At 38.3% G+C, this 13,424-nt stretch overlaps 1 protein-coding gene across 3 annotated transcripts in view; it reads right to left on the reverse strand.

Moving 5' to 3' along the window:
* The window catches only part of EHHADH (enoyl-CoA hydratase and 3-hydroxyacyl CoA dehydrogenase), an 87,595-nt gene extending 75,992 nt beyond the window's left edge, over nt 1-11,603 (reverse strand). The window contains exon 1 of one of the 3 annotated variants that reach the window (XM_077117777.1): nt 11,453-11,603. Coding sequence is in view for 1 of the 3 variants with exons in the window: in XM_077117775.1 (XP_076973890.1) it covers nt 11,453-11,526 (74 nt within the window). In the remaining 2 variants the exon portion in view is untranslated. The remainder of the gene's footprint in view (nt 1-11,452) is intronic. The other 2 variants (XM_077117775.1, XM_077117776.1) reach the window with 2 other exon arrangements.
* Nucleotides 11,604-13,424: the final 1,821 nt, after the last annotated feature.

Here is a 13,424-nt window from a genome sequence, read left to right on the forward strand (position 1 = left end):
AGTTTGCCTCCTCTCTCTGTGAATTGCATGCACAGAATTAAAAGAGGTTTCCAGAGGTGGTGACCCACTCCTCCACTTACTCATTTATTCCTAAACAGTTGCTCACCACCTATTTTAAACCTCACATGAGTGCTACCAGTGTAGAGGTAAATAAGATAGAAGCCTGAGTTTTATACATGATTGTTTTGCAAACCCATGACTTCTCTAATTAAACAAAATTGCTGACCCTGAGGCAGTCACAATTCTGTACATGAAACAGATACATGCAGAGCTAACCAGAATAAAGTCCGAGAACGTAGGAATGGACAAAGTCCTTTGGAAGCTCAAAGGTTAGATACAGGAAAACTTCACAAAGGAAGAAACTTCAAGTTGGACTTTGGAAAATATACTAGAGGTTCTCATGTGGACAGAGGATTCAAGCAGACTTTCTGAAATGTAGTAACTGCTTTCTAGGATGTGGATTGCAGCTGGGTAGTGGTTCTCAAACTGGAGTATGCATAAGCATCATAGGGGGTATTTATTACACATGCAAACTTCAAGGGCCCATCCAAAGATTCTGTACCACACCATGTGTGATTCTGAGGCATGTGGTCTATAGACCACACTCCGAGAACCACTGGGGTAAGGAGATCACCAGCTCTAATCAAAGGTCCCTAGCATCCACCATCAGCTCCATGCCACCTGTTTGGGGGGACTTTTGTTATTACCTTTATTAAAATATAAATCCTCATTATTTATAATAAATAATAATAATACATAATTATAATATATAACATAATAATAATAAATTATATTATTATAACCTAATTACCATTTGTTGTTCACTTAACTGAATGCAAGTGTATATATGAGGAATTTTAGTTGGATTATTTCATTTACTCTCATAATAACCCTGTGAAGTAGGTGGTGTCATTCCCATTTTACAGATGAGGAAGCTGAGTAAACAAATAAACTTACCTAGAATCACTTTGTTTTAAGTAGTAAATGACAATGCAGAGACTTAGAGACTGAGAAGCCCATGTTTTTCTCCATGTAGTCCACTTGCTACCTGCCTCTCTTGAGCTTTTTTCACCCTGCTTCTTCTAGCTTCAGTCAATTAACAATTTTAATAAACAGAGGATCTGATAAAAATGTTGGCTAAAAAAAGGCATGAGTACATAAAAAAAGCAAAAAACAAAAAACTGTTAAAGAGACCAAAGAAGAGATCAGGCTTCAATTAGAGATAAGAATGAAGCTGATCTTGTTGGGACTAAGGTTAATCAGAATACAGGGCAAAGGATGATAATGTTTCTATTATAGAGCTTCACCTACTGTATGAGACCAAAGGCAGAGAGGTTTATTTTGTCTAAAACTTCAATTTTCTGTAACACACAATCTAAATCAACCTATCTGGATAACTCATTTAAACAACCCAAACATATGGAGCCCACAATTGGAACAAGGGTTTGTAAATCTGTATAGCTTAATGTAATACCCAGATACATCCCAGGGTGTGTTGGGCAGATAATTAAAAAGTATTAGCAAAGTCCCTGGAGGGACTGGAGAAAAAATATGGAACTATTAAATTTCCACATAGGAACCCCCTGAAATGCTCTCAAACAACAGAGACTCGCAAGTTAATAGGCCAAGCCCTTGATCTTGAGGCTTGCTCTTAAGAAACTTATTTCTGTAGTGGAGAAGCTAAGCCTACCTATAATTATGCCTGAGAGCTACTTCCAGGGAACCTCTTTTGTTGCTCAGAGTTGGCCTCTCTCTCTCTTAAGTCCAGCTCTGCAAGGAAAATCATTACCCTCTTCCCTACATGGGACATGATTTCCAGGGGTGTGAGTCTCCCTGGCAATATGGGACATGACTCCCAGGGATAAGCCTGGCCCTGGCACTGTGGGATCGACAATGCCTTCCTGACCAAGAAGGGAAAAAGAAATGTAACAAAATAAGGTATTAGCGGCTAAGAGAGTTCAAATAGAGCCAAGAGGCCATTCTGGAGGCTTCTCTTATGCACACTTCAGATAGATACTGCTAAGTGCCACAGTTTGCCAAACCTCAACCAATATGATTCCTGTTAACCCTAAAGAACACCCAGTGCTCTCTCTGAAACAAAAGTTGCACATACTAAGTTTACTTTTCAGAAACCTAAAACCTTCATATGGTTCCTAGGCCACATAAGTCTTGGAATCTAGAAGTGCCAGTCTCTCCAAGAACATTAAGTAGTTCCATCCCCCATCTCATATTGTTGATACCCGTTTTCCACATGAAAATAGTTAGAATGGGCATAACCCAAATATTCCTAAAGATTAGGAGAAGGGGGTGGGCCATGGTGGCTCAGCAGGCAAGAACGCTTGCCTGCTATGCCAGAGGACCTGGGTTCGATTCCCGGTGCCTGCCCATGTATAAAAAAAAAAGAAGATTAGGAGAAGGATCAAAGGCGAAGGTGGAGTTATAATAGAGAAGACAGAATTCAATAAATGAGTATGACTGTTGAATCATTATATTGATACTTCTTTTTGTCTCCAGTATCTTGGGGCAACTAGAAGGAAAACCTGAAATTGTGGAAGTATAACCCATACCAAACTTTGAAATCTGTTCTATAACTACTTGTACTTTGAAATTTATTGCTTTTTTTGCATATATGTTATATTTCACAATAAAAAAATGTTAAAGTAAAAAAAAAAAAGAAAGAAACCAAAAAAAGGCTTGAGGATAAAATCTCATCACTACAATGTTTTTTTTTTTTTCCCAGGTGGATATTTATTTAGAAAGCTTGCTCAACCAGTTCCTAGATCTAGCTAGCCCAGTGACTGGTATTTATCCCATACATTTAGAGATCAGTCTCACTCTCACATTTTACAGCTATGTAAACTAAGGCCCCAAAAGAGTAAAATCCTGTTAAAGTTCCCCACATGTATTTTTAAAAACAAATGGTTCCCCCCCAAGAGAGCTGTTGGAAATGTAAGGGGCATTTTAGGTTGTTGCAATGACTAGTGGGTACTATTGGCATTTACTCCCATGGTCAAGGATATTAAGTATCTTTTAATTCACAGGACAAACACAACATCAAATTGTTCTGCCCAGATGCCAACAGTACCTCACTGCAAAACACTGAACCACAATATGATGATGTCTTCTTACAGAAACAAGCTAAGAAAAGTTCCTCCCACTACTATGTGGGAAAAAATGAAAGGTGGGAAAGGTTATTAGAGATACACAAAAAAACCTCTTAGTAGATACATTTACTGTTCACCAAATATCCAAGTACTCCCTACATTTTCCAGCAAGGAAGCATTATAATAGTCTGACCGATAAACTGTAAGTAGAAGTAACATGCAACATCTGAAACTTAGGCATTTAAGAGCTAACATGCTATTCTGTTTTCTTTTTCCCTTGTCAGGGAATCCTGGAAGTCACATGTGGAGAATGTGGAATCCCAACATTAAAGCATCTTGGATTGCTGAGTCATTACAAAGGGGACAGCTGTCCTGGAAGGTCACCCCAATAGGTATCAGAATTAGAAAGACTAAATTAAATCTTTGTTTTAAATTTTAAAAATTCCAATTTTAATAGCAACTAAAAGAATCAAATATCTAGGAATAAAATTTAACCAAGGATGTATAGGACTTGTAAATGGAAAATTACAAATCATTACTGAAAGAAATTAAAGAAGACCTAAATAAACGCATGATTATCCTGTGCTGATGGATTGGAAGACTTAATATTGTTTAGATGTCAACACGACAGAAAGCAATTTGCAGATTCAGTGCAATCCCAATCAAAATTCCTGCAGACTTCATTGCACAAATGGAGAAACTAATCACCAAATTCATATGGAATTCCTTTTGTCCAATATCTTAGCAAGGCTGCAGTGGTAGAAATTGCTCTCTAAGCTTCTCAGTGTCACCCAAGGACAACAAAAAGAAGATGCCAGAAAGTTGGCCAAGAAAGATAAAGACCCAGTGAATAAATCTGGAGACAAGGCCTAAAAGAAGAAATGGTTCAAAGGGAAATTTTGGGACATGCTCAATAATCTTGTCTTGTTTGACAAAGCCACATAAGACAAACCCTGTAAGGTAGTTCCCAACTACAAGTTTATAACCCCAGGTGTCGTCTCTGAGAGACTGAATATTCATGGTTCCCTGGCCAGGGCAGCCCTTCAGATATTGCTTAGTAGAGGACTTATAAAGCTGGTTTCAAAACATAGAGCTCAAGTAATTTACACTAGAAACACCAACAGTGATGATGTCCCAACTGCTGGTGAAGATACATGAACAGGTCCAATAAAATATACATTTTGAAAACTAAAATTTTATTAAATTCATATAGAAGGATAAGGGACCCTGAATAGCCAACAATCTTGAAAAAGAAGAATAAAGTTCAAGGACTCACACTTCCCAGTATCAGAACATGTTACAAAGCTGCAATAATTGAAATGTATGGTACAAATAAATAGACCAGTGGAATAGAATTGAGAGCATGGAAATAAACCCACCTATTTACGGCCAACTGATTTTTTTAAATTTAATTTATCTTGTATTACCAAACCAAAATAACATACAAACACAAACATACTTAACATACAAACATTCCATGTATGGTGTACAATCAATGGCTCACAATATCATCACATAGTAGTATATTCATCACCATCATCACTTTTTAGAACATTTGCATCACTCCAGAAAAAGAAATAAAAAGAAAAACGAAAAACGCACACAGAGCATACCCCATACCCCTCCCTCTCATTGACCACTAGCATTTCCATCTACTCAATAGATTTTAACCTTAGTTCCCCCTATTTTTTTCTATACCCCTTTCTACTTCCTTTCATTGTCCACTAGTATTTCTTTTTTTTCTAATTAAAAAAATTTTTTTAAACATAACAACCTATAAAAATGAACATTCTTACCTTATGATCATTCCATTCTTGGCATATAATCAATAACTCACAATATCATCACATAGTTGTATATTCATCATTTCCCTCTAGTCTCTCTAATACACCTTAAACTAAAAAGGGGATACTGGGACTCAGCATCAAGGGATTGAGAAAATCTTCTCGACTGAAAGGGGGAAGGGTGAAATGAGACAAAATGAAGTGTCAATGGCTGACAGATTCCAAACAGAATCGAGAGGTTATTCTAATGTATAATATAGATATCACCTTTTTTAGTTAAGGTGTAATGGAGAGGCTGGAGGGAACTGCCTGAAACGTAGAGCTGTGTTCCAGTAGCCATGTTTCTTAAAGATGATTGTATAAATGATATAGCTTTCACAACGTGACAGTGTGATTGTGAAAACCTTGTTTCTGATGCTCCTTTTATCTACCTTATCGACAGACTAGTAAAACATATGGATTAAAAATAAATAAATAATAGGGGAACAAATGTTAAAATAAATTTAGTAGATTGAAATGCTAGTGATCAATGAAAGGGAGGGGTAAGGGGTATGGTAGGAATGAATTTTTTTCTGTTTTCATTTATTTTTCTAATTTATGCAAATGTTCTAAGAAATGATAATGAAGATGAATATACAACTATGTGATGAGAAAAAAAAAAGGTAGTGGTAGCAGTGGAGTTTCCACCAGGACCTTTCATGGTGCGGTTGGGTATTTCTACTCACTGTATTGATTATCACCCCAAATTCCCTTTATAATATACTACAATAAATCCGTTTTCATTAAAACAAAAAACAAACAAACAAACAAACAAAAAAGTACTCGGATTTATCGGGGCAACATTCTGGACAAACCTAAAAATCTTATGCCCTATTCAAGGTTCCATGTACTTATGGTGTTCAATTAAACTGTCCATATAAGTTATATTAAGAAATGCACTACCAACTGTTTTTTTTTAATTTTTTAATTAATTTTTAAATTTTTAAAAAAATATGACAAGAAAGAAACACAAACATTCTTAACATATGATCATTCCGTTCTACATATATAATCAGTAATTCACAATATCATCACATAGTTGCATATTCATCATCATGATCATTTCTTAGAACATTTGCATCAATTCAGAAAAAGAAATAAAAAGATAACAGAAAAAGAAATAAAACGAAAACAGAAAAAAAAAATTGTACATATCATATCCCTTACCCCTCCCTTTCACTGATCACTAGCATTTCAATCTACTAAATTTATTTTAACATTTGTTCCCCCATTATTTATTTTTATTCCATATGTTCTACTCATCTGTTGACAAGGTAGATAAAAGGAGCATCAGACACAAGGTTTTCACAATCACACAGTCACATTGTGAAAGCTATATCATTATACAATCATCACCAAGAAACATGGCTACTGGGACACAGCTCTACATTTTGCTGGCAGTTCCCTCCAGCCTCTCCATTACATCTTGAATTACAACGTGATATCTACTTAATGCGTAAGAATAACCTCCAGGATAACCTCTCGACTCTGTTTGGAATCTCTCAGCCATTGACACTCTGTCTCATTTCACTCTTCCCCCTTTTGGTCGAGAAGGTTTTCTCAATCCCTTGATGCTGAGTCTCAGCTCATTCTAGGATTTCTGTCCCACATTGCCAGGAAGGTCCACATCCCTTGGAGTCATGTCCCACGTAGACAGGGGGAGGGTGGTGAGTTTGCTTGACTACCAGCTGATTTTTGACAAGGGTGCCAAGTCCACTCAAGGGGGAAAGAATGGTTTCTTTAATAAATGGTTCTGGGAAAACTGGATATCTACATATAAAGGAATGAAAGTGGACCCCTACCTCACACCATCTACAAAAATTAACTCAAAACAGATCAATGACCTAGACATAAGAGCTAAAACTCTTAGAAGAAAACATAGGGAACATAGGGACCTTGTATTAGGCAATGGATTTTTAGACTTTACTCCAAAAGCACAAGCAACAAAACAAGAAAAATTAATTGTATTTCATCAAAATAAAAAACTTTTGTGCATCAAAGGACATTATCAAGAAAGTGAAAAGACAGCTTACAGAATGGGAGAAAATAGTTGGAAACCATATATCTGATGAGGGTTTAATATCCAAAATATATAAAAACTATTACAACTCAACAATAAAAAGACAACCCAATTTTAAAAGTGGGCAAACACAAAGCTAAATGTCAAAAAGCAGGAGATATGGGGGAGGGGATGGGATTCTTTGCAGAAGAAATGGAAATGTCCTCATATAGATTGTGGTGGTGAAGGCATGACTATGTGATTATACCAGGAACCACTGATTTTTCACTTAGGTTGGCTTGTATGATGTGTGAATAGAACTTTAAAAATGAATAGAGAGACACAAGTGCTGAAGAAAATGCGGAGAGAAATGTACCTATTCACTGTCGGTAGGGAGGCTGAGAGGTGCAGCCTATCCAGAGGGGCGTGTGGTAGCTCCACAGGAGGCTAGGGATAGGCTTGCCATATGATCCTGCAACTCTTTAGTTAGGTGTACTCTTGGAGGAGTGAGAGCAAAGCCATGAATGGACATTTGCACACTGGTGTTTATGGTAGCAGTGTTTGTGATTTGCAATTTAGGGTACATTTGAAGACTGGAAGGGCGAACTGTGGTGCGTTCATACAAGGGACTATTGTATGATGTAATGGCTGGAAGAAGCAATGAAGTTGTGAGGCTGGAACTTCGTGAATAAAGCTTGAGGACAGTAAGTTGAGTAAAATAAGCCAAAAAATGAAAAGACAAATATTATAATTCCTCACAAATATGGACTAATTATAGTGTACAAACTCTGAGAATTTAATTCGAGAGCACAGGTTATCATGGGAAGGCCTACTGTAATAGTTCCTCAATTGAAAGCTCTTATAGCAGTCACATCTATTTCAGAGTTATAACTGTTATTTCTAAATTCTGAGATGCTGAGCTCTTTGTGTAGTACCTGGTCATTCCATAGAACTTTGGGAATTTGTGTGACACTTGAGATTCAGAGTTAGAGTTCTGTGGCTGTGAACATCAGCAGTACCCTATACAGCAATTGTTAAAAATACTGAGAGGGCCATGGTGGCTCAGCAGGCAGAGTTCTTGCCTGCCATGCTGTAGACCCGGGTTCAGTTCCTGGTGCCTGCCCATGTTAAAAAAAAAAAAAAGAAAAAAAAATACTGAGGAAGTTATCAGATTTCAATTAGAGATATGAATGAAGCTGATCTGGGTAGGACTAAGGTAAATTAGACTCTACAGTAAAGGATAATATTGACCGTATTTTAAGAATTTCAACTTCTGTGTGAGGCTAAAGGAAAAGATATTTATTCAATGCAAAATTTATATTTTTGGTAGCATACTATCTATATGATCAGCTTATTTGAAAACCATAATTGCATGGCACCTTGAACAGGGAGTGAAATCTTGTTAGTTTGTACAGATTGGTGTGATGCCCCAATACAACCCAGAGTAAGCTGGGCAGAAGATTAAAAAGTATTTGCAAAGCCCCCTTGGGAGACTGGGGGAAAAGGTGGAAATATTAAACCTGATAGTTTCACAAGCATTAGAGACTGTCAGTTTGATGGGCCCAGGCCCTTGATCTTGGGACTTGCCCTTATGAAACTTATTCCTGCAAAGGAGAAGCTAAGCCTATTCATGATTATTCCTAAGAGTCACCCCCAGAGAACCTCTTTTGTTGCTCAGATATGGCCTCCCTCTAAGCCAATGCTGCAGATGAACTCACTGCCCTTCCCCTATATAGGAATGACTCCCAGGGATGAGCCCGGACCTGGTATCATGGGATTGAGAAAGCCTTCTTGACCAAAAGAAGGAAGAGAAATGAAACAAAATAAAGGCTGAGAGATTTCAAATAGAGTAAGAAGTATTTCTGGAGGTTATTCTTATACAATATATAGATATCCCTTTCTGTTTTTGGTGCATTGGAGTAGCTAGAGGGAAACACCTGAAACTGTTGAACTGTTATCCAGTAAGCCCTGATCCTTGAAGATGACTGAATAACTACAGAGCTTTTAAGGTGTGACTGTGAGTATGAAAACCTTGTTACTAAAACTCCCTTTATCCAGTGTATGGACAGACGAGTAAGAAAAAAAAAGACCAAAAAAATAAATGAACAATAGAGGGTATGGGGGTATGGGATGTTTTGGGTGTTCTTTTTCTTTTTATTCTTAATTTTGTTTTTGGATTAAAGTGTTCAAAAATCTATTGTAATGATGAATGCACAGCTTTACGATGATACTGTAAACCACTGATTGTATACTCTGGATGATTTTATCTCAATAAAAAAATCATTGACAAAAAAATGGGCAAACAACTTGCATAGTTATTTCTCCAAAGGAAATGGACAAATGGCCAATAAATACATGAAATGATGTTAGATTCTTTAGCCATTAGAGAAATGCAAATCAAAACCACAATGAAATACCAACTCACATCCACTAGAATGGCTATTATTTTAAAAAGGCAAAATAGCAAGTGTTCACAACGATATGGAGAAATAAGAATCTTCATATCTCATTGGTAGGAAAGTAAAATGGTGAAGCCACTTTAGAAAACTGATGGCTCTCCAAATAGTTAAACATAGAACTACCATATGACCCCACAACCCCATTTCTAAGTATATACCCAAAGAACTGAAAGCAGGGACTTGAACAGATATTTGTACAGCAATGTTCACAACAGCATTATTTACAATAGCTAAAAGGTCAACGTAACCCAAGTGTCAATCGACAGCTGGATGGATAAACACCATGTGGTATATACATATACTAGAATATTATTCAGCCATAAAATGTAATTAAGTTATGTTGTAAGCTATAACGTGGATGAACCTTGAGTGAAATAAGTCAGACACAAAAGGACAGATATTATGATTCAATTTAAATGAAATAACTAGAACATGCAAATCTATAGAGATAGAAAGTAGAGTACAGGCTACCAAGAATGAGGATTGGGGTGGTAGAAATGGGGAGTTAACGTATAATGGGTGCAGAGTTTCTGTTTGGTTATTTTTTTACCACAATTTATTAAAAGGAGAGAGAGAGAGCAAGAGAGAGGGAGCGAGCATAAGATTAAAGGGACAATGACAATTAAGTGTAATACATGATCCTGGACTGGATCTTATAAGGAAGGAGAAAATGCCACAAAGGACATTTTGAGACAATTCAAAAATTAGAATATAGGTTGTAAGCGTTCTATCAATGTTAAATTTCTTTAACTTAACTGTACTTAATGTGGGTTACTTAAGTGACTATCCTTGTTCTTAGGAAATAAACATGGAAGTATTCAGTGTTAAAGGAGAATGATATATGCAATGTGCTGTCAAATGTTTATACAACAGATAGAGAAATAGAGAGAGAGAGAGAACGATATAGCAAACGTGGCAAAATTTTCAAAGTTGGTAAATCTAGGTATCTGTGTGGGGGTATTTGGGAATTCTCTGTATTGTTTTTGTATTATTTTTGCAAACTGTAAGCTTGAATTTATTTCAAAATTAAAAGTCTAAAAAATAGGACATTTCTATTTGCAGACCAGCAAATAAACATAGGCATATTAAAAATAAATAAATACAAAAAATTTTTAAAATCAGCAGATCTCCTCATTCAGTCTCTTTTATTTCAGCAGGTATGTGATTAAGAGCTTCAGCAGGCAAGTAATTAAGAAAGAAAAAAAGATCTTTCTACACTTTATACAACATGATTCTTTGTGTATGATAATTTCTCTGATCTTACTCCCTGTAGATGGGTGGCTGACTTTTCTTGAGGCCGATGTATCAGTATACTTTTTCCAGAGATATGGAGACCTATAAAATAATTCTTTAACTTTCAAGACGACAGCACTAATCTCACATTGAAAAGTAATGCTCTAAGTATTTTGCACAGATCTGGGCTAAAGAGTTTCACAAGGAAGTTGAACTTTACCCCGTGCTGTTATAAAAGAAGATAAATTGCACAGAATCTTTTCAGAAAAATGTTACTTAAAGTGTAATTCTAACATAGGTTTTTCACTGATGCCCTAAGACCCTGAGGTTTAGAACAGATCAGGAGAAATAACCGCATTTCTAGGCCAGGACACAGTTCCCCTTTACTCACTGAGTTGATACGCGCGCGTGCGCGCACACACACACACACACACACACACACACACAAGTGAACCTTCACACACAAAAGCTAACCTTCTTTATTGTCCAAGTGCTAAAGTCCTTGATAACACATTGCTTATCAATCCATGCCAGAAAAACCGAAGCTGTAAGGAAGCGGAAAAGTTTGGCGTCTACAGACCGCGTTGGATCCCAGCCTTTCCCACCTACAGCCGCCATGGGCCTCAGTCTCCGTTTCCTTCCTAGTAAAGAGGGACGGGTTCCCAGCGGTGACTGAGCAAGCTAACCTATGCAAAGAGCCCGGGCGCGCACCAGGTCTCAGTCCGCATTAGCGTCTTTCTCACGTTAAAGCAGCAGGGGAGAGGCCGAGCCTCCGGAGCAGGCCGACGGGCGAGTCCGCAGCTGCCCCTGGCTGGAGATAACCGAGCCTGTTACCTGATTGCGTTGACTGGCGGGTTTCGGAGGCGAATCAGCGCCAGACGGCTGGGGAGCCGCGCGTACTCGACCATGTTTCCCCGTCGCTGAGGTGGCCTCGGTCGTCGCCGCTGGGAGAAGCCTCTTTGAAGGCGGCACCGGGTCGGCCCCGCGAGGAGGGGCGCCAGCTGAGCCAATGCGAGCCCCGCGCGGCTCGTGCGCCCGGCTCCGTCTCGCCAGCTGGCCAGCACCCTGGGCCTCGTGGCCCACCCTCAGACCAAGCCCTCTTCTCTCCCGGACCCGCCCACTCACAAGGACAGGAAGCGCTGTCCGAAGGCCTGTGGGGTCTACAAACGTTTGTGGTCCCTTTTTCTGTTTTGACTGCCATCCTTCTCCATATACGAAATAGAGCAAGGAGGACAGCGGTAAACCGGCTGGGACTGCGGCAAGTGGAGGTGTCAACTCCGGAGCCAAGAGAAACTGCCTTCTCACAAGACTCAGATTCACTGAACTGGTCAAGAAGCCCTCAGCATCATGTTGAGCGAAATAAGCCAAAAATTAAAGGACAAATATCGTGTGGTCTCACAAATATGAACTAATTATAATGAGCAAACTCTGGGAGTTAAAGTCTGAGAGCACATTTTACCAGGACATTGAAAAGGGATAGAGATTGGGCAAGGGAATCTCATGGGAATTCCCTTGCTAAGGAAATATAGAATGCTTAATAAGGTTGATTGTAAAGGTTCAGAAATGGATAGCACAATATTGTGTGATGGAAGCACAATACAGTGCTTGTAAATGAGAGTAACAAGCAGAGCGTGAGTATGGTTGAAAGATAAAGGCCGGGGTAATGTATGTCACCCGAAGGAAAGCTGGAGGATAAAAACTGGGACTGTATAACTTAATGAAACCTAGAGTGGACAATGACGGTGGTTAATTATAAAAAATAATAAAATTCTTACATGAACTAGAACAAGCGTACCTCACTATTACAAGATGTTAATAAGATGGGTAGTATACAGAAAAAAATAGTTAATGTAAACTAAGGTTTATAGTTAATAACATTATAATATTCTTTCATTAATTGTAACAAAGGCACTATACCCAAGCTAAATGCCAATAATGGGGGAATAAGGAATATGGGGTTTTTTTCCGGAAGCAATGAGAATGTTCTCATATTGATTGTGGTGGTGAATACATATTATACCAAGGGCCATTGATTGTACACTTAGAATGGATGGTATAGTGTGTGAATAAAACTGTTTAACTAAAAAATTTTTTTTTAATGTAAATGCTTTCATCAGTTTTCATCTTCATGATCCTTCTGGAGCAGATATCTGGGGCTCTGACAATGATGTGATATGATACCCACCTGAACACATAAGATACACACATTATGACCTAAATTAATGTGGTACTATCAACCAAACATTTACATCACACGGCAACCTAGTGAAGCCTTTGAGTTTTCTTGTCTGCCTAATGCTTCCCTTTTATCTTCTGCCATTCCTAAGGATTGTGGCTTCTAACACTTCATTCATTCCTCTATAAACTGAGTACCTACTGTACTGGTTTGAAACTGTTGTGTACCCCAGAAAAGCTATGTTCTTTAATCCTGGTTTAGTATTGTAGAGTGGGATCATTTTGATTAAGTTGTTTCCATGGAGATGTGAGACACCCAATTGTGGGTGGGACCTTTTGATTAGGTGGTTTCCATGGAGATGCATCTCCGCCCATTCAAGGTGGGCCTTAATCTGCTTACTGGAGTCCTTTAAGAAGGAATCATTTCGGAACAGCTTCAGAGCTAACGCGCACAGAGACCATTTGAAGATGCAGAAAGAAAATGCCCCAGGGTATCCAGAAGCCAAAGGACCAGCAGATACCCTAACCATTTGCCTTCCCAGCAGATACCCTAACCATTTGCCTTCCCAGCTGACAGAGGTATTCCAAGCCATTGGCCTTTCTTGAGTCAAGTTATCTTTCTCTGGATACC

Source organism: Tamandua tetradactyla, chromosome 10 (assembly GCF_023851605.1).
Source record: "Tamandua tetradactyla isolate mTamTet1 chromosome 10, mTamTet1.pri, whole genome shotgun sequence".
In the NCBI taxonomy this organism is placed as follows: Eukaryota; Metazoa; Chordata; class Mammalia; order Pilosa; family Myrmecophagidae; genus Tamandua; species Tamandua tetradactyla.